This window comes from Mastomys coucha, unplaced genomic scaffold (assembly GCF_008632895.1).
Source record: "Mastomys coucha isolate ucsf_1 unplaced genomic scaffold, UCSF_Mcou_1 pScaffold23, whole genome shotgun sequence".
NCBI lineage: Eukaryota > Metazoa > Chordata > Mammalia > Rodentia > Muridae > Mastomys > Mastomys coucha.
This window is the reverse complement of record NW_022196906.1, coordinates 57671689-57693944: the sequence shown is the minus strand read 5'-3', so window position 1 is coordinate 57693944 and position 22256 is coordinate 57671689. Positions and strand designations below refer to the sequence as shown.

The 22256-nt window shown below is 43.8% G+C and overlaps 1 protein-coding gene across 8 annotated transcripts in view; it reads left to right on the top strand.

Moving 5' to 3' along the window:
- Positions 1-22256, top strand: part of Map2k5 (mitogen-activated protein kinase kinase 5) — a 215282-nt gene that overhangs the window by 135282 nt on the left and 57744 nt on the right. For 6 of the 8 annotated variants that reach the window (XM_031343241.1, XM_031343239.1, XM_031343238.1 and 3 more), the window contains one exon: positions 3493-3522. The exons of the other annotated variants lie outside the window; for them this stretch is intronic. In XM_031343241.1, the coding sequence (XP_031199101.1) occupies positions 3493-3522 (30 nt within the window). The remainder of the gene's footprint in view (positions 1-3492; positions 3523-22256) is intronic. 8 annotated transcript variants of the gene reach the window in all.

Below are 22256 nucleotides of genomic sequence, written 5' to 3'. Positions count from 1 at the left end.
AGTAAATTTAATTAAGAAAATACAGTGCAACTCATAAGCAAATGAGTTTTTTCCTAGTTTTAAACCAAACCACCCTCTTGAGTGCTGATTGCCTTGCCCGACCCCTGGTGATACAGAAACAGGCAAAATTAAAAAGGACATTAAAGCTTCATTAAATCTGAAACACATTTAGTACAGTGACATATCTGCAGGCCATTTCAGAGAAGATTACACACTCTCTTTTGTAAGTTTCCTAATTTATAATACCTTGACAATAAAAACTGGGGAAATGCACGTTGATTAATAGGCCAGTAGGGTAAGAGCGGCGAGCAGTGCCGACCAAGAGTCTGAAAGGCCCTCAGCATATGTGCTCCCTCCCAGAAGGGTTCACTGTTTGTTTTGACTTCTGTGAAGTTCCTCGTGCAGCCATGTCTGCTCAGGGTGCCATTTCTATTTCCAACTGACAGCTTGACAAAGGGGCTCCGGGCCTACCCTTGTGATTCCATCCACCTTGCCATAAGACAAGTACTGGGGAGTCAACAGTTCTGGGGCTCCACTAGACTGAAGGGTAAGGATACACATGAAGGAAGAGTCCTCTAGAGGGGCCTTCCAACAACTGTCGTCAGTGCAGCAGGCACACCTGCCTGAGCTCACGAGTGTGGAGCTGGGACCTGTAAGCCTGCTGCCACAGCAGCCTGTTGGTGACAGTCTTGCTACTGTGGCAGTGGTACATACCTGTCAGTGGCAAAGGAGCCTTCTGTGCCATGTAAATCCAAAGAGGTCACACCTACAAGATGCCAGCAGGCCTGAGATCCCAATGGATAGATGTCAGGACAACATGAAGCAAAGTTAGACCCAGGAATGCTGCTTTGCCCAGATCAGCCACTGCTGCTTATTCCTAAGCAGATGGGGCAAAGGGGCCACCACCAACCTGCCCACACCATGCCTTCTCTCTGGCCCCTTGTATAGTAGTGTCTTAAATGAGTGACACCAGCCAGCCATCCTTGCTTCCCTGTCCCAGTTATGACAGAGGGGCCAGGTCCATGCATGCACACTATAGATCAGTGTTGACTGGCCAGTCAGAGGCCTTGTGTTAAGATGAGAGGGAGCCAATGCTCACGTTATTCTGCTCTTGTTCATTATGCCTTCCACGTATTTTATTTCTGTATGTTTGTTTTGTTTTGGAAAGGACATCACTATGTGGCCTAGGCTGATATTGAAGTCAGGATCCTGCCGCCATAGCTTTCTAAAGTGCTGAGATTACAGATATACACCACCATACCTATCTTGTTTCTTAATTCTTTAAGCTGCAAGAACCAGGAGGGTCAGCATCTACTGGGTCACGGAGCTCTTGATAATATGTGTGGTAGGCAGGTTGCCTCTGCCGGTCAGTCATGTAGGCAGAAATCTTCCTTAGCCCCATTGATGAGTTCAACACGTATATCCATGAATGTACATACATTTCTCTGTAAGGGATTAAGGCACTATGTTTTAGGTTTGTTCTAACAGTTATTAGGCTCTTAGCCATTTTAGATGAGAAACCCTTCTTGTGCTGTATCTTTATCCCAGATGAAATTTATACAGATCAGTGTGATAATAGGTGCAGCTTTTGGTCACTCCTCAGGGCCTGTCAAGTCATTACAGAGTGGTACCCCCACCACAGCAGACCACAGAGACTCCTGAGTCAGTCTGCACACTCACAAAAGTATAGCCATACCCTGTATTTTTCAAATCTAAGATAAGCCTACAGCTTGTGTTGTTTGAGAGCAGAGTGGGGGCAGCATAGCAGCACTTAGATGGCAGCTGGCCACAAGAAACCCTGCCAACACAGGAAAGCATATGAGAGAAACCCTGCCAGAACAGGTAAGCATCCATCCTCCCTCCTCTGTCTCATTTGAACATGGAAAGATTGAGGAAATCCATCAAATGAAATAACGATAGCTTCAATTTATATCTTGAAAATCCATGTACTTATTAATGTCTGTGAGATAATGAATACAATGTGGCATTTAACTAGATATTCTAACACACAGAGGCACACACAGCACACACAAACATCCAAGTGAGCGTTCACCTTCTCAGAGAGCCACTATACAAACTCATATGGTTCATTGTTATTACATTGCTGTTCCAATTGCCCTTAGAGCTTTGATACCTCAACAGCCTTGTCTGTCCTTTAGTAATCTTTGTGGGTATTCAGGGTTTGAATATACATGGGGCATTCAGGCATCAGGCTACACAGAAGCCACACGATCACCAAACTAAGGAGGATCCTCTTAAATGCAAGCTGTGATTAGTTCTCACCAAGTGAAAGAAGTGTTCTTTTGTTGCATGAAATGATTTTAAACACCATTTTGAAGTGCTGGAGAAATGTCAGTGTCTTTGAAACAAGTATGCAGTTGTCAGGCTCTCAGAAGACAGTGCCGGTGTGCTGTGAAGAACACTGGATTGAGAAGCAGGTTTGGGGACAGTCCCTAGATTTCTCTTCACTAACTGTGCAAGAATTCCTTGCAGGTTGGTGTCTGTCCTGTAGGTCCATGTGCTCAGGGGTGTTCTGGCTTCCCTGGCGCTGTCTATGCTCCTCCTTTGCAGGCAGTTACAGATGCGTATGGACAGCTCAGAACGGAGGGGGGCCCATGCAGGCAAGCTGTACATTTTCATGATTGCATCCTTTAAAAAGGTTGATGTAAACTGAGCTCGGTGGTTCAGGCCCTTATTCCCAGCACTTGAGAGGCAGAGGCAGGCAGATCTGTGAGTTTGAGCTCAGCCTGGACCGCAAGGACCATGAACAAAGACCCTGTTGAAAGAGAGACAAGGGAGATGGGAGGGATCTGATCTTATTACATTATATCAAACCTATTCTTGTCTGAGTTGCTTAGTTGTAACATGCCAGGTAACAGAACTGACTAGCCCAGAAACGAAGAGCAATATATGAATCAAAATAGGCATGGAGGGGCCACTCTCCCAGGTTCAGACTGAGGCCTGCAGTTCCACCCTGGAAGCTTTCCCTGGCCAGTTTCATCCTCACAGACATCTGTAGCCAGTTCTGTATAGTGGTAGGGCCTCTCACTGACGGAAACATGGAAAGGTAAGTGGGTGGAAATAACAGCCCAGGTTTCTGTTTCATAATACAGCCCACTCCACAACCATAGAACAGTGCTCCAGAACCTGCAGATGTTCCCATAGTACAAGAGAGAAGGCTTGGACATCTCTGTCCCAAAGAAACTGTCACACACATACATGTGAATAATTCCCCAGAGTTGAGAATACACCTAAGAGAAAATATGTGGGAAAATATTCAGTTTATTAAAATGAAAATGTTTTTAATTCAGATGAAATATTATCTATTAAAATGTTTATAATAAAATTACTGCAATAATTTAGTTCATGCATTAGAGATATGGATTGTTTTTACTTGCTAGATGCAATTCTGAAATGTAGTCCTTGTCTGTCTTAAGGAGATCTGCCCTGCATGCAAATCTATAACTAGACAAATATTATTTTCTTTCCCAGCTTGCTCTTGGGAGGTTTCCGTATCCTCAGGTAAGATTGTTCATTACTGCCATTTGCCACTGTGACATTCATTCCTATGTATGAAGGTACAGGAAGCGATTGTGAACATTTGAGCCACATATAAATAAATCTGTCCTGTTAAAATGAAAAGTAGTTTCTTAAAGGAGTCATTAGAAATCCCTATTGGCTTTTTTTTTTAAACTCTAAACTTTTTTCCCTTGTTAAAGGTTGACTAAGACCATCATGCTCCTCTTTGTGTGACATTTGAGGTGTCCCTTCTGCCAGCTCTGTGTGCTCATGTGGAGGTTGGCGGAGGGGCACACCCTTTCCTTCATACCCTTTATGAGCACTTTTGATTCAATTAAAATTATTTCAGTTAAAAGATGAAGCAAAGGGTAAAGATAGCTAATGTGGGTCACTGTTCACCAGGGGTGCAGGCTCCCGTTTTCAAGTTCTGTAGTTTTGAATCCTTTTTGATTTTGTTCCTTCCTAGTCATACATAGTTCATTATCAAATATTGCAAATCCTAAATTTTTATAAATTCTTCATGATTTTTTACTAGAGAGGGATGCTAGCAGTTAAAATATAAAGCTATTTTGTGGTTTGAGAATGATTCCTTGCTGTTGGGGCAGTAAGCAAAATGTCCAGAAGGATGAAAAATGGACGGCTGACGGCTCTCTTCTGGTTGATGTGCACTGTTGTTCTGGCACTGTGGTCTGAACAGGCCAAAGTGCCTGCAGGCATGTCTGATTTAAAGGTGGTGTTGGTCTCTGCTCTTTAAGCATCTATTAACTTGCTATTATTATGCAAATAAGTGTTGTATTACACATACTAATTTATGCATGGTTAGATTATGCAGATGCATCACAAACATGGTTATTGAATAATAGGAGGGGGCGCCTTCTCCCTAACCGTCTTTAGAAGCAGTTCTCAGCGTATTCTCCCAGTACCCATGTAGACACTTAAAGAGCCTTCACTCACTGAAATGTCTCTTTCGAAGCCCTTTCCCTGCACAGTTAGAAGTCACCAGATAAGTGGAAGGGAAGTCCTCCTGTGGTTAGGTTCAGGAGTGTTAGCCTCACTTTGCTTTGAAACAAAGAGAAGTGTCTTTGCTTAAGCATAGTCTTTTTTTTCTTTGAAAAGAAAATCTAGAACATAGCCAGTTGGCACACACTAGCATGTAGTAAGATTCTGACATTTACAGCCATGCCACTCAGCTCTATAGGTAGTCTGTCAGATTAAAATCATTGTCAAGACTTATAGTCATTTGAATATTTATCTTGTTAATGCCTCTTAACTCTGTCAGTAATTTTAAACAATTCAATGTTTGACTAACACATATAATCCTGTAAAACTGTGGAAATGAACATGAGGCCCTTCTTGACCTAACTCTTAAACTAGTATTAATAGAACACTTGCAGGCCATTGATGAAGATTGAGAGCCAGCATAGGCTTGCCATGCAAGGCTGATGACCTGAGTATGATCCCTGGGACCCAAAGGACATAATGGAGAAAACTGACTCCCACAAGTGACCTCTGACCTCTACACATGAGCCCCCCATAATAATAAATAAGATATTGTTTAAATTTCAAAGATTGAAACTGTAGCCAGATTCTTAAAGTCCCTACTATGCAGAGTGAGTAAGCAGGGACACTGGCTGAGTGTGTGGTCCCCAGTGTGTGACCGTGGAGACCACAGGCAGGTGTAGCTTTACTGAATGACTAAGTATCCCTGTGTTTGCCCAGTTGAATAAAAGTTGGAAAATGCTAATTGGGTGAACTACCTATTTAGCAGTAATAATTCCTTGAATTATGGTGGAATGCTATCATCAAAATGATACTTTTATTTCAAATAATAAAGGCCTCAGGTCCTTCCCCAGATCTCTCATCATAAGTTTGGGTGGGTCCCTACTGAAAGTCAGTGGCTTTCGGTGTGATTCACATTTTCTCTACAGGCTTTGTATTCTTGATGAAAGAGGTGGGAGAAGGATCCTTTATAAATGCCTTCCATGGACTGGAGAGATGGTTCAGCATTGGGGAGTACTTGTTATTCTAGAGGACCAGAGTTTGGTTCCTAGCACCCATGTTGGGCAGCTCAGAACTGCCTGTGACTCTAGCTCCAGAGCATCCAACGCCCTCTCCTGCTTCTGCAGGCACTTGTTTGCATGTGGTGCACATAAACTCACATAAACACACACATACATATAAAAATCAATCACTCAGCCAACCAGTGCTTTCCCTACAACTTTCTTCTTCCCTCAAGTGGAAGAGATGAAGGAAAACTTTGTTTCTGAGGTACTGCTGAGACTGGATCATGAGAGCACACCTTCACTGTGTCCCACACTACACACTGAACTCCTGTATGCTGTGAGACAGCTTCCTGTGTGACATAAGCAGTCACCATAACTGACCACTGACTGTGGCCGATTTGGTTCCCTTGACTCAGGTGGAATGGGTCAAATTGAGTCAAGATGCTAGAGTTGTAAAGGATCATGAGCAACATTGTATCAGACCACACCATGGCACCTAAAAAGCAGATAGCCCTGCCTTTGGCCTTCTTGGTGACTGGAAGCGCAGTACTTTACCCAGCAGTCTCCTGTGTACATACTGAAGACTGCTATCCTGAATGTGGTCTTTGAACACTAAGGTCATGTCACTTTTTAGTTCCTGGGCTGGGGTTAGTGCCATGGAACTACTGTTCTGAACCCTAAGTCAAATCAAAGCACCAGACTGGCACTCTCTTCCTTAGAGACCAGTTGAGAACACACAGGCAAGTCGGAGCTTGGACCAAAAGACTCAGCTCTCCCACAGATTCATAGGCCCTTCACTATTGCTTCCTAAGTTTCCTGAACCCTTGTCTTCCCTCTCTGAGGGGAGAACCCTGCTGTCTGCCTTCTCTTTCTGGTTGTGCAGCTCAGATGATACGGTGGGTATAAAGTCACTTAGGAAAGGACAAGTCCCCAGTGTGCCCCCACCCTTGGCTCTGGTGCAGGGCTGTGCTCAAAACATTTACAGCTTAGCAAGCCTCAACCCCACTGGAGCAGAGTGTGAAGCTGGAAGGAGCGGCTTCCAGACTTCCTTCACCCAGCCCAGCCCAGCGTCAGTGCTGCTGACAGCATCCTTAGCAATCCCTCCTCCAGCTGGTGACAGGGTGTGTGCAGGGTAAGGGTGCAGATGAGGAGGAGAGCATGGGCGTAATAGAGTCAGTCACCAGGGACAACGCTTGTGAAGAGACTGGGCTTCTTAGAGCTCACCCTTCTGTGTGAATGTCATCATTTTGTGTAACCAGGTGTTTGCTGTTTGGGAATACATGCAGAGTTTCCTTCAGGCCTTAGAATAGCACAGCCTTCTTTGGATGTTGTGGATTCTAAGAAGATAGGTTGGGGCCTCCATTACAGCAATATTTATTATTATAAGAAACCAGTGATGGGGATGGGATCCAGCTGGTAGAGTTCTGGCCTAATTTGCCCCAGCATCTGGGAGGTGGAGTCAGGAGGCTAAGACATTCAAGGATATCATTGGCAATAAAGTGAGTTTGAGACCAGCCTGGGATACATGAATCTGTCTCAAACAAACAAGTCTTGAAGTCACTCAATACCTTTCCTACTCAGATCTCCTGAGCACTTTTTATGACCAGTCCCAGGCCGTGCATCCTACCACAAGGAACTGTTATTTCTAGCCACACACCTCATCTCAAAGAGGAGTGGGAGCAGTTGGGTCTAGGATTTGGAGGCATTTAAGCTCAGTGACTGGCTGTGTCATCTCATCTTGGTGGCCATTCATACCCTTGCCCCAACTCCCAGGCAGTCACCAACCCCTCCTCACACTCAGCTTCCCTCTCATTCAGCTTCCCTGCCAGAGGAGACAGGAAAGAGTGAGCACTGTGGGCCGTGCCGATGGAGGTGACAAGGCTGGTGCCTAGAGCCCTTTTGCTTTTCCTGTTCCGTGTTTAGTGGTACAGGAGGATGCAGATGGCCTCAGAGCCCTCATCAGCCCCACTGCCCTGAAAGCTAGGTGCCTGCGGAGCATATTCTGTAACAAGATGACGATGAGTATTTGCTTTTTGTCACATCTTACAAAGCTAACGCCATTGAACAATTCAGCTTTAATGGTAATCTGGAAAGATCCATGAGTCCAGACAAGGTCTGGAGCATGTATAGTCGGTGATGTGGATCCTAAGTCAGTTGACTTTAAAAAAAAACATGGCAGTGGGCAATAGTTTGTTTAATGATACCATAATTTGGGAGAAATAGAAATGATTGCCCACTAAACATTGTCATCCTCCATTCAAACTTTACAACGAGGCCCTGCACTTGGACAGTAGTGAATCCATTAGGGAGACTTCAGGGGCTGGCCCCACTAGGGCACCTGGGGGTTCAGTAGGCAGGATGCCTCAGGAAAGTGAAGCTAACTCCCATACAAATGTGCTTAAAGTACTTTTGCATATATAAAAATATTGTTCTTGTTTTGCCTACAATTCCTGATCTTGGTTAATAAATTACATCAAAATGACCCCGAGTTAAAAAGGGGGGGGGGGAATCTGAGCAAATAGTGCCCCTGGTATTGTAAAGCTTTGAATGTTTTCACACCCCATTAATTTATTACTTCTCTTTCTTCATCTTTAAATTTCATTTTTTTTTTCAAAAATTCCGACTCCCCGCTGCTGCAGTGATTTCCATCTTGTTGTTAATTTCCCCTGCTCCATATGGAGCTCCAGACATTTCACCTGGAGGCTGTACTAGATTTTGCTGTAGTGATCCTACTTCCGGAGGCCAAAACTGTCATTTAGGGTTCCTGGTGCATCTGTCGGCGCCAGGCTTTTCACTGGCATGGGAGAGTGTGAATAACAAATTGGATGCACCTGAGATTCGAATGATTAGTGTGCGCTGTGAATCTCTGAGACTTGTAAGCAGCTCGCTCTGGGGGAGGGGCGGAGGGCCAGAGCTGAGGGTGGGTGGGTCTGTGCCCACACCTTGCATTCGGGGCTTGGCAAGTGCCGTGCTGACATCTTCGGCAGCCCTGGTGCAGAGATAGTAACATATATTTCATCGTGCCTTGTCATTGATTAGAAAAGAGCCTTTAATTTCATTTCACCCCATGTTGTGATTAATTTGCATTCTTTGTCAGAAGTTAATGGAGTTTTTTATGGTTCACTCTGAAATCCTTGAAGACATCAGACTTGATCTGATGTTTATACAACCGCCAGCGGAATTTTTCCCTGTGATTGATGGCAAGCTTGATGTTATTCCAAACGGCTTTTTAAGCTGTTTTTAAGAATTATTTGAATAAAATGCAAGCAAGATATTGTTGTAACGATCAAGATTATCTGTTAAAAATCTGTTTCAAATAAAGAAGATGATAAGTAGAAAAGGGGATCAAAAAGAGAGAAGGATGGCGAATGGAGGCATTATTTATTAGAATTATGTAAGAATGGCATCGAACAAATTAGTGCAGTGTGAAGAGATCACTTGTATTGGGAAATTTTTATTGTCATCTGACCAAATAGAATAAGTAAGTCCAAGTTTAAAAAGAACATCTAATCTTAGGCATTGATTAGAAACCTCATTATCAACTGGCCAGTTCTCCAGTATTCTGCCAGCCTTGGCCACTAGTGTACACAGAGAAACCTACTGTCCTGAACCAGAGGAGACAGGGCTGTCTAGCCAGCCAAAGTAATGATGTATTTCTCATCCCAATCAAGAGGAATGAATCTTCAACCTCACTATAAGTTGCACATAAGTAGATTATCGTTAGTGAAAGATGCTTCTAAGGGGGTCACCACTGTCCCTCCCACAGACAGGACAGAAATAGAAATACTCCATTGTTACAACCAAGGTACACAGCTTCTTGTGTGTAGGAGCAATGTGTGTTCACCCCATCCACGTCCTGTCACAGTACAAGGGCAGTTGTCAGTGGCAGTTTCATCCAAGCCCCTGCTACTAACCTAGACCATGTGTTCTGCCCATGCTTTGGGATCCCTAGAGCTGTTGGTTTACTTTTAAGACGCCACCGTGTTACAGCACATTCTGTCTGCTCCATGCTTGCTGCTCTTGAGACCCACTCATAGGTCAAAGCTGAAAACAATTTTATATGCTGGACTTGAAAGTTAGCTACATAATTGGCTGGTTTTAATTGAAGTTTACTGCTTTCTAAGCCTTGTCTTAGTGTGATCTAAGGTTCTTTTTACTATATGTAATCCATATTATTGACCAAATTTGCCCTGTTCTCATTTAAATAGAAGCAGCTTGTCAAGGAGAAAATATTTTAGCTTGGTGTAGAAACCTGCTGTTTGGATGTATTGGGCTTTTCCTTTCTTCCCCAGTCAACTGACAGACTGGCTTTTTAACATTCTACTTGTTCTGTAGCAGAAAACTTCTTGGCAAGGAATTGCTTTTACCAGCGTGGAGAGCCTGTGTTCTTGGGCTATTTAAAACACTAAGCACTCGTAAAAAGCTGGTGTCAAAATACTAGAGTTTTCTTCTGGGGTATTTGAGACTGGGTCTTTCTGTGTAACCCTGGCAGACCTAGTACTCACTCACTGTGTAGCACAGGCTGGCCTCAAGCTCCTGTCAATCTTCCTGCTTCACAGGCTCCCAAGTGCTGGAATTAAGGCCTGCACTACCATGTCCAGGTAAAATACTAGAGGTTTGTTTTTCTTACATTTAATACATATGTGTATAAAAGCCTTTCATTAAACATTTAATATTGTCTTACTGTCTATATTATATTTAGACTATAGATATCATTTTCTTAATTATGTATCAGCCTCCTAACTGTGATCATGCATAGAACTGCAAAAATCTAAAACGTTTGTTGTCTTCCTTAAACAAATGATTTTGGAATCATCTTTGTTAGACATAATTTTTGAACTATAAGGACCTATAGTTTTCAGTTGAGTCTCTTACCAAAAAAAAAAATAGCAGTGGGTAGTCCCCCAAATTGTCAGTGTTCCCCTTTAACTGACGAAAGCTAGATATGTGCCATGTTTTCTACTTAAACAGGTTTCTGCCAACATTTTTATTCATTATTCTTACTAATTAAGATATAGTCACTTAAAATATACCAATATTCTAAGCCATAAAATCAGATGGATACTCCATAAAAATGTAGAGGTAAACCTTAAATGATGGGCTGATATCATTTGTACACATTAGTTTCTTCCCAAAACTAAGTTCCCCAAATATCCATCTCAGATGTTCCCAGAAATACTCTATCTCCTGCTCCTCTCCTAAAGGCAGGAGGTGTGCTCCTAGTCTGTCCTTAAAATAGAGCAAAAATGGGGTCAGGTCAAAAAGCAAGGTGTGCTGTATGAACTTAAAATCCCAGCACTGGGGAGGCAGAGACAGATGGGTCCCTGAGGGTCACTGGCCCATCTACCTGGCTGGTTTCAGGCCAGCAAGAAATCCTGTCTCAAAAAGACAAGGAAGATGGGGCTGGTAAGGTGGGTTAACAGTTTAAAGCTCTGGCTGATCTTGCAGAAGACTGAATCCAATTCCCAGCACCTCCACAGTGGCTTACAAGCATCTGTAACTCCAGTTTCAGGGATCCAATGCCTTCTTCTGACTTCCATGGGCACCAGGCATGTGTGTGGCATGCATATATACATGCATACAGGCGAAGCCCATACACATAAAATAAAGATAAATTAAACTCTTAAATAAAATATATTTAAGAGAGGAAAGGAAAGAAACAGTGTATATGACACCTTGGGAATGACACCTGAGATTGTTCACTGGCTTCCACAAACATGTACACCCATGCGCACACACACTGCAGAAAAGGAAGAGCTATTGTCCCCAGCGTTGGGAGCTTGGGAAAGTGGCGGTTTCCTATTATAGTCACTACTGTCCTTGAGGTAGGATGCTAAACCAGCCAGGTGAAGAATGACTTTCTTTTCTTTTAAATACCAACCTGAAGGGTTGGGCTACGGCTCAGTGGTAGAGCACTTGCCTAGCTTGAAGGAAGCCCTAGGTTTGATCCCAAATAAATGCCAACAGCAGATTGGTCCAGTTCTACAGCACCATCTAAACTAGATGTTTATCTGTCACTGAAGACCTACCTTGTGCCTGACATTTTGCAGAACTGAAGCAGAGGAAGTCCCATTTACAACAGAGAGAAAGAAAAGCGCATAGCAAACGACTGCTTGTATAAAACTAAGGAGCCTCCAGGAGCTGAGTTCTGGTTTAGAAAGAGGGTGGGGGGCAGAGGGGGTAGCTAACTTTAAGAAGCCAAGACAAGGACTGAAGAGATGGTTCAGTTAAGAACTACTTCTCAGTGTTCAGTTCCCAATGCCCACATTGCATGGCTCACAACTGCCTGTAACTCCAGCTCCAGGGGACCCAAAGCCTCTGGCTCTGAGGTTGCCAACATACACAGTTTAAAAAGTAAATAAGTCACTTAGTCTAGAAAAATAGCTCAGCTGCTAAGAGTGTGTACTGCTCTTAGAGGACCTAAGAATCCACATCAGGTGGCTCACGACCACCTGTAATTCCAGCTCCACTGGGATCCTACACTTCTAACCTCCGCAGGCATGTGCACACATAAATTTTATTTGTTGAGATAAGGTCTCTCTATGTAGCCCTGGATCACCTGAAACTGACTATCTGGGCCAGGCTGGGTTTGAACTCACAGAGATCTGCCTAACTGCTTCCCAAGTGCTAGGATTAATGCACCACCTCCGTGGGCCTGAATACACATAATTTTTTTAGATAATTAAAATAAATATTTATTTAAAAGAAGCCAAGAATAGAGTAGAAGATACTTGAGCTGGGAGTCAGAAGGCTGAAGGGAGATGACAAGGACCACTGTAAACTCAAGACAAAGAGAGCTACATTCACCAGGAGCCAGCCACAGGTCTACACATGGGGTGTGGATAGCCTCCTTCCAGTAGTCTGACTATAGAGTGTTACTGTGGTTGCTTTCATTTCCCTAGTTGAGCAAATTCCCTGGCTAAATTGTAATGCAAGACCTTAGGGGAGGAGGAAAAGGGAGAAAGGGAGTGCATCAAGATGTAGTTGACCCTGCAATAGCCCAGATACAGAAGCTGGACTCCAGGATGTCCTGAGTCCCTTTGAGATGGCAGGGAGCCTGTCAGAGGTAGGAAGGATTTGTATTTCCAGACCTCTGCCCTGAGAGTACTTGCCACATGCCAGAGAGCTCCTCCCCAGCTTGTGTGGATTTGACCTGACACATTACAGGACAGTTTCTAAAGGCTACTAGGAAGGAATTATCACGATTACATGAACCAAGGCCTAAGAAGGCACTTTGAAACATGTACAGTGGTTAACAAGACCAAGGCAATGGTGGTATTATTTATACTTCTAGGAAGTACTTCAGGGATTTGCCTATATAGCTCTGAAAATATATGAGTGTGTCTCTTGCCAGGTTGGACTGAAATGAATTACTTTTCTGATCCCACCAGAGCCCTCCTGTCCAGTCCCTCTCTTTAGAGTTACAATTTATCATTCACAGTTGTACTTCACAGACTTACATGTAGAATCTAGTCATTTTTAGTCCAGTACCTGGGACCATGAGTCTCTCAGGTTTAAATGATCAGTGTAGAAATTGGAGTGAAAAGTTAAGCAGCGACCTGTGTCCCGCTCTGGCTCCCAGTTGACAACTTTGCCATCTTGTCTCCTCTTAGACTCCAGAGATTTCCACTCTTGCCCTTTGGTAGTTGCCACCTCAAGGAATCCTAGAGTTCCAGAAGCAAGAAGACCTTTGTCTAGCTTTTGTTTTCTACAAGTAGGGATGGGAGCCGTGGTAATGAAGTGACTTGCAGGGCTCCTGTCTCCCGCTCCCAGTTCAGTGGCTTTTTCTATTTAGAGGAGCATGGGGACATGGAGTATGATGAGGCACCCAGAGGTTTTGATCCCAAATAACCAGTCTTATTTTACACACCTAGCCACTCAAGTGCTGCCTCCAACTGGTGTGTCTACAGAGGTGGAAATTACTGTCCCAGTGCCCCCTGCCTGCCAGGTAATTGCTGACTGGCTAAGGATCCCTGGCGGGCAGCTGGTCTCAGCTGAGGAGGAGACATCCTTTTTACTCTTCTCAGTTGTGTTCACCATCATTCCACAGAGAGAACTTGGGGGAGATTTGGAGCTTGGAGCTCATTGGCATCCAAGTTAAAAGGGGGCAGACCTGGCCAAGCTTTGTTTGAATACAGATTACTTTTAAATGTTTAAAATAACAGTTCTGGATTAATGCCTGGGGTGTTGGAGAATCTTCTTCAACTAAAATGTTAATGATCCTAAGTACCCAACCCTCTTTAGTGCCGATAAAACACTAAGGACAAGAAGAGTTCATTGAAAAAGCAACAAGTCTCTAAAGGCACAAAGAACTGCTGCAGTTTGGGACTGAGAATGGCTGAAAGACAGCCAGGAACAAAGGCTCCTGGACACAACCGGGAGCCACGACAGGAGGCATTTGTACAGAGCCAAAGTATCAGCCATGAAGGAGTGTGGGAAACCAGGGCAGCCAATTAGAATCAGCTGTGCTCTACCTGTGTATTAGGCTGTACCTCAGTGTCTGCACATTGACCATCAGGCAGCAGGATAGCCTGATGAGGAAAGTTGTGGATCTCCAGGCACAGGGAGGTGCATAGTCTAAAGTAAGAGATAAAGCTTGTTTTAATCCTGAACAGAAATAGGTTGAAGCACTCCCTTGTGGGCCAGAGGAGACCTTCTCTTTAGGGCTAGTTCCAGTTTGGAAAAAAAAATGCCACAAGCAAAAACAACTCCTGGCCAGAGGTTTTCCTTCATGATGTGTTCTGGATAGCTCTGTTTCTCTTCATTAGCTAGAAACTCTTTGGCAGAGAGAACCAGAGGCATCAAATGATACCCACCTCCCTAGGTGACATACACCCAAGCACAGGCAATACTATTCTGACCTCTGGTTCTGGCATTTCCTATTAGCTCTTTGAAAAAAAAAAAAATCTTAGAACCCTATGGAACCCCTTGGAAAGTAGCAAAACCACAGGAAACTGGGCTTTAAAAAAAAGACAACTATTTTTTATGCATATGGATGTTTTGCCAGCACATATGTCTACTCACCATGTACATGCCTGATGCCTGAGGAGAAAAGAAGAAGGTGTCAGGTTCCTGGAACTGGGGTTGTGAGCAGCCCTGTGGGTTCTGGGAACCAGACCTTGGGTCCTCTGCAAGAGCAACAAGTGCTCTTAACCGCTGAGCCATCTCCCCAGCCATAGGTAACTGTGTTTTGACCCAGTGTTCAGTGACAATTAGAAGAAAGGCAAGCTCTGTGTTTAACTCTTACCACTCTACTTATTTCAGGGACCTTTAATAAGTCAGTCACCTTTAGGGGCCAGCATTTATGTCTCGCCTGCTGTCTTAGTTAGGCTTTCTATTGCTGCAGTGAACACCATGACTAGAAAGTAAGTTAGGAAGGAAAAGGGTTTATTTCGGCTTACACTTCCACATTGCCATTCATCACCAAAGGAAGTCAGGACAGGAACTCAAGCAGAGCAGGAACCTAAAGGCAGGAGCTGATGCAGAAGCCATGAAGAGATGCTGCTTACTGGCTTTCTTCCCCTCTCTTGCTCCGCCTGCCTTCTTATAGAACCCAGGGATGGCCCTACCTACAATAGGCTAGGCCCTCCTCCATTGATCACTAATTAAGAAAATGCTGTACAGCTGGATCTCATGGAGGCATTTCTTCAACTGAGTCCCCTTTCTCTCTGATGGCTCTAGCTTTGTCAAGTTGACACACAAAACCAGCCAGTACACCTCCCTTTTGGGTTCTAGAGTATTGTGTCTGGTATAGAGGACTACTTGATGAATATAAATGGAATCAGTGAAGTGATTATCTACCTCAATTTTACTTATTTACATGTTGGTAAAAAAAAAAATTGTATGTGGAAGGGGCCAAGACTCCCCACTCACTGCTTTGCCTTCCCTTGTCTTCCTCACCTCATCCTGCCACTCTGCCCTGATGGCATTGCTGCCTGAGGGCGGGTCCTTCTGAGAGGCAAGACTATTGTCTCTAGAGACATTGAGTATTCGCCCAGGAAAGACCAGCTAGGACAAGGGATGGAGGGCTGGGGGCGGGGAAAGTAAGCTCCCCTTTGCCAGATGAGTCCAGAAAGTAGTTAGGTCAGTACAGGTGTAGGCAAGGAAGGAGTCAAGGATCAGAAACAGGTGGGAGCTAAGCAATATTCAGCAGCCTTGTACACTGTTTATCTCTGAGCCTCAGTTTCCATACAGGCAAAATAGTCCATAGAGCTTGAGCATCTCTGAGGTCCTCCCCACATGAACAATTCTTTAGGTCCTAATTCTTCATGTCGAATATAAAACCCCAGTTCACTGTAATCACTGTAAATTTAGCTGGAGCCATAGCTTCCTGTGTCAGATTTGAAAGGAGTAACTTTAAAGCATCCATAGATCCTTACATTTGGGTTAAAATTTAAAAAAAGAATACAGTTTAACACTGAGGACTGGAATATGGCTCAAGTCACATGAAATGAAGCTGCTATTCTTTAAAAAGTCCAACTATATTATGTAATTTCAACCTTGAAAATGTCTAAAATCTACTCAAATATCCAGGATATTCTTTCAGATCCCAGAAACCTATATGCTACTGTAGGGCTGCCAGGCCTCACTCCACCAAACAAAAGGCCCCTGTAGTGTGTCTCAAGGAAGAGACACAGATAGCAGCTTCTTCAAGCCTGCCCATGCTCCCTAGATGACTCAGTTCCTCGATCGGGTAACATTCTTCTTAGTAAGAGTCTCATAGCACAAGAGGAGTGACACCAGCAATTCTGTGTCTAAAACAAGCCCTTTAAGGGAAAGATGAAAGTGTATTGTAGTTGTGTGTATACAGACAAAAAAAAAAAAGCGAAAACAAAAAACAAATGCTGGGTAGATTTTCAAACTTCCACTGAGGATACTGAAACACAGCTGGGTGGATGAGCAGGGCTGTAATACACATAGGAACAGTTGGAAGAAGCAAGCCACAAATGACAGAGGGTGTAAAATCATGGCTCCTCTTCAGGCAACTTTTTAAATACCCTACTCAAAGTCATCTTAGTTACAGAGGTTTTCACTCAGTGAAAAGCCTGGGCCTGCCAGCTTGAGAAGCGCTAGATCTATCCAGTGACTGCTGACTCACTTCTGTTTGAGACAAGCATGAGCCTTGGCTTGCCTGGAACGTGCTATGTAGACCAGGTTGCCCTTGAACTCAGAGATCCAGCTGCCTCAGAGATTAAAGGTGTGCCTAGCTCTTGGCTTGTTTCTTGGGCCAACAGTGGCTGCTGGAGCTCATGGCATAATCTACTTCTGCTGAGAAAAGAAATTGTTTTCCTAGCAGCAGCACCTGAAGGCTGCTTAACTCCTTGAGCCCATCGGATGTGCATGTTCTTAATAATTCAGGCCTGATCTCCATGCTCCTCCTGCTGTCTGTCTCACATGGAGTCATCCTGACACAAGTGAAAGGACTGTGAGGGGCGGAGCATGTGGCCAGGGTGCCATTACTGTGGAAGGAAGAAGTGGGAGGAGTCAGTGTGCTTACTCAGCACAGAAGATGTAGAAGACATGGCATCTGTCTCCAAATGTATGAGGAACTGAAATCAGTCTGTTTGCCACAACTCAAAGGTCATGGGCTTATCTTTAAGAAGATTTATTTGGAGGCTGGGGGGTGGTGGCGCACGCCTTTGATCCCAGCACTTGGGAGGCAGAGGCAGGCGGATTTCTGAGTTCAAGGCCAGCCTGGGCTACAGAGTGAGTTCCAGGACAGCCAGGACGATCCAGAAAAACCCTGTTTCGAAAAAACCAAGAAAAAAAAAAAGAAGAAGAAGAAGAAGAATTAGAAGAAGAAGAAGAAGAAGAAGAAGAAGAAGAAGAAGAAGAAGAAGAAGAAGAAGAAGAAGAAGAAGAAGAAGAAGAAGAAGAAGAAGATGATGATTTATTTGGGCTTGTAAAAGAACTTTCTAACAGCATTCTGTGCTTTGCGGATAGATTCCTGAAAATATAATAAGCCTTCCTAATATTTGAAAAGCTTCTGCAGGAAACATTGCAAGCACCAGCCCCACAAAAGTGACAAGAGGGGTAAGGATTCTCTGTCCAGGGAAAGCTGCATTGTGACAAGAACCAGAGTGGCTATGGTGGACAGTCTAAGCCTACTTTCTGTGAAAAGACTAAGACCACCTAAGAGATTGTTCTTCATGCGGCTTGAGAGTGGTGAGCCCAACTGTAGCTCTAAGAAATTGCTGCTTGTACTAGGAGTTAGAAAGGACCTGTGATCCAGTTCAAAGTGGATGTTGTTATGAAGACAATACAATCATAAGTTTCATTTATGAAGGAAGGCAGGAAGGAAATGTCCCAGCAGTTCTAGATGCCCAAGATAGAACTCCAGCCCTAGAAGATCCCTCTATTTGGAATATTTCAAAGCAAGGTTCCACACAGGCAAAGAATTGGACCATGGAAAGCCAGTGTTATTTGGGTTCCAAAGCATGGGGCAGGGGTTAAGCAGACTGAGAGGCAAAGTCAAGGTTAGATCCAAAAAACCCCTTTCTAACATCCTCACTGTATCAGGTGTATGCTCAGAAAAATAGTATCTCCCACACCACACTTCTCCCACCTCTACACACACACACACACACACACACACACACACACACACCTCTTATGGTCTTAAGCTAGATTCACACAAGATTATCCCCTCACTGAACAAAAAAAAAGAGGAACTAAAGTTAGAGACAGAAAAATGTCTAAAATCTACTAAAAGCAAAATCTACTTGAACACCTTGGCCAGGCCTGTGCCATCAGGAAACAGATTCATCGTGTGATTCACATCTGTTTATTTCAAATTGCAAGTCTGTGTCAAAACGTTAAAGTGAATGTTTGCCCACAGGAGAATTTACTGTGGCTTCTCTCCATGTACATGCAGTGCGACATGAGCTATTTCAGTTTTAAATACACAAAGGGTAGAGAATAGCCTGGCAAGCAAGTCCGTGTTTCCTGCTCACTGCCTGGCAGACCCATCGATGAGTAATGTTGCCCTGCACCTTGCCGCTCCAGCTGTTGTATTCTGTGTAGAAATGCATTGTCCTTGATCCTTGGGAAGCAGCAAGAGCCAAGTGATCTAATTTATGGCCTTAGTGATTTTTCTATCTGGCCCCATCTGAGCTGTGCCCTTCTCTAGGCATCTTGGAGCCTCTCCGTCATACCCAGCTGTTGGCTAGCTAGTCTTCTCCTCTTAAAACTGGTGACCGCCAAGTACAGTCTTGGGTGCAGTCTGAGCTGTGGGCCAGAGAGAAGGTCACAGAAATTATATCTTAACCTGAATTGAATAGCTTGTTTTAAACCTTCATTTTAATCATTTATTCAAGAACTCTTTGCATATGTACATATACAAACACAGACACACACACACACACATACAAGAGAGGAGCTTCTCTCTGTATAGCCTTGGCTGGCCTTGAACTCACATATTAAAAGTATGTACCACCACATCCATCCCATGAATATAGATAGAGCTTACACTGTGGAAATTTAGTGACATTCTGCCTTGATCTGCCTGATAAATTCACTTATGACTTAACTTTTGTTTTAGAACCTCTACAAGGTATAGTATAGACTCCTGAGGGGGTAAGAACTGCAGCAAGGATAAAGGCCAGTGACCCGAGGAGCAGGAAAAAAATGACACTTTATCATCATCTCCACTGATAGTTAGGCCCAGAAATTTTTACTCTGTTCCTTCTTGTAAAACAGTCACTGAGAGCTCCATTATACACTTTAAGTGGTACAAAGCAACAGGTTAGAGGCTATGGAAGGAAAGTGTAGCCTTACCGAAGCCTTATAATCTGTAATGGGTTGGAGATGGTGTGTCCCCTCTGCATGTGGCACAGCACGAAAGCTAGGGTCATTTCTCCCTGGCACTGGTGGAAGGCACAGCTCCCCAATGGGAAGCACCATTTTCTGAGAAGCTTTGGGATCCTCTTGTTTTGGCCCTGAGCTGTGCAGACAGTTCATAGCCCCACTGCAAGAAAGACTTCGAGGCAGTAGATATCTAGCTGGAATTCCATGGAATGTTCTAATTCTCAGGTTTCTGCATTTCCCTAATAGGCAGCCTCCTAAGCAAGCTGTTAGGCCAGGATGTATCGGGGCCTTGAACACTGTTTGTCTCTGAGCTTCAGTTTCTGTTAGGGCAAGGTAGTCCATAGAGCTTGAGCATCTCTGAGGTCCCTCCCACATGAACAGTTCTTTAGGTCCTAATTCTTCATGTCAAATATAAAATCCCAATTCACTGTAATCACTGTAGATTTAGCTGGGGCTGGGGCTTCCTATGTCAGATTGGAAAAGAGTATCTTTAAAGCATCTACATTTGGGTTAAAATTTAAAAAGAACAGAGTTTAACACTGAGGACTGGAATATGGCTCAAGTCACATGAAATAAAGCTGCTATTCTTTAAAAAGTCCAACCATACCATGTAATTTCAGGCCTTTTTTTTTTTTCCATCTAAGAGAAAATAACACAAGCTTGAAAAGCAGTAAATATGTAAAGAGAAAATTTGTCAACTGATATTGGAAGATGTGACCTGGGTCACACATAAATCTCCCCGACAAGAGCTTCAGGGCGAGTCATCATTTCAGAGGGAATGAAGGCCTGGTCTTCCCGCTCCACAGTGAACCCACTCTGGTTTTCTGATTATGCCTCTGAATATGATGTGAAAGACCTGCTAGCAGGCTCTGTTTGGCCATTGTGTGCAGAGAGGGGAGCAAAAAGCAGAAAGGGGAACTCCTGAAATTATTTTCTAGCACCAGCACCATTGACAAGTAGTCCAGGCCCCACAATGGAGTTTGTGTTAACAATTGTTTTCCCAGAATCACTTTACAAAGTCATGTGCCATGCTTTGGGGCTTTCTAATTGCCACCTGTATGGTTCTTGCAAAGAAAGATGCTATAAATGTTAATGTGGACACCAAAACCTGGCTGGTACTTGTGGCTGCCTCCTAACAAGTCATTCTTCCTGTTTAAACATGTGAGTATCTGTCTTACATCAGAAGGAGGCCTACCTCTCCTATCAGTGGGGCTTTAAATGTTGGATTTGACAACTGACAAAAGAAAAGAAAAAAAGAACATGCCCAGAAGAGGAAGGCGCTTCGTCTCATTAATGTATCAGAACACCACTAATTCCAGATCATGATGAGCAAGGTGTCTGGAGCACTTATGCTCTGTTCGTTGTCCCAGAGTCCTAGTTAGCCACAGGAACCACTCAACACCAGCAAGATGTGCACGCAGGAGCGTGGGCTCTGCCAAGCTGGTTATAAGGAGTGTCAGAGGTGTTGTCGGGAGCCAGCTGTACATCAACGCAAACGTGAACGTGCGCCTCTGAACTCTGCGCTCATGCTAGGCCATTGGAAAGGCAGACCCAGAATAAAGATGGGTGTCCATGAAGCCGGCATTTTACATGGAGCCAGTGCCTCTTTTAATGCGCTATAAAAACAAGGGGCTTTGGTTTTACATGAGCTGTGCACAGAAGCAGAGGCAGTGGCTGGAGGTTGGCCTGGTTCCGCTCTGTTTTATAGACACTGTGCCCAGACAGTAATATGATCTTGAAAAAGGTAAACAACAAAGAGTTTAGCAGTGAAGAATATGCCTAATATAAATACAGCCATGCCTGTGGCAGCTCAGAACTTGAAAAATATGACTGCGGCATTAAATTTTTCTGGTGGAATTAACAGAGAAACAGAAGATAGCCTTTAAGGCAATATATCTGAGACAAGGGAAGGAGATAATACATCTAACTCCATGGTCTGCGCGGCACTCCTATAAAGAACAGCACAGTAGCTTTATTTAATTGAGAAGATGAATCAATTATGATGATGTTGCATCATCACATCAGACCATGTGAAATGGAAGCCATAAGTCACGGCATTGTGTAACAGCATTCAGAAGTAATTGAGTACCATACGGATTTTGAATCAATTTCAGGTTCTGGCTCTGCTACCTTAATACAAAATGCATGAAGTTGACATCCTGTAGTATGTTGCTATCAAGACTGTAATAAAACCCTGGCATGACATCTCCAAGATCCCAGGCAAGCCTGGGTCATTATATCATAAGAAATAAAAAAAAAAAAAAAAAAAAAAAAAAAGACCCCAGTGGTCATTCCTCTCTTTCTTGTAGCAAACCTTGGTATTAGGCAGTTTTTAATTAGGTTATTTATTTGTCTATATGTATGGGCACACATGTGCCACAGTGAGCATGTGATGGTCAGAGGAAAAATTGTCGCAGTGGGTTTTCTCCTTTCACCCTGAGGGTCCCAAGGATGGAGCCCTGATCATCCAGGGCCCTTCTTAGCAAGCCTCTTTCCCAACACCTAGTCGGCCTACCCAGTGTAGTGCAAGCTTAAGTTGTCTTTAACCTGCAGGACAGGGCACAGTAAGGCAAGGTAAAGAGCTTCTATAAGATCCAGGTCATGAGGAGATCCTTCTTTGCTGCCTGTCTGGTCCACACAGCTTGTTTTTGAGGGCATTACCATGAACCAAACCTAACCGCCTTTCAAGGCATCTTCTAGAATTTTTGCCACATTTTCCTCAGAGACTCTTGTAGTCTCCTGACTCTTGGAAATCTGAGAAAACATATTCTTTGATGTCAAACATGGATTTCTACTGCTTTGACTTACAGATAGCTCAGCCATAGGGGTGGGCATATCTTTTAAATTCTGGCACAGGTCTACCTGTGTGTGCTTAGACAAAGCAAAAGTAAACACAGTAGGAGGAGGAACCCGGCTCCCAGAGAGTTT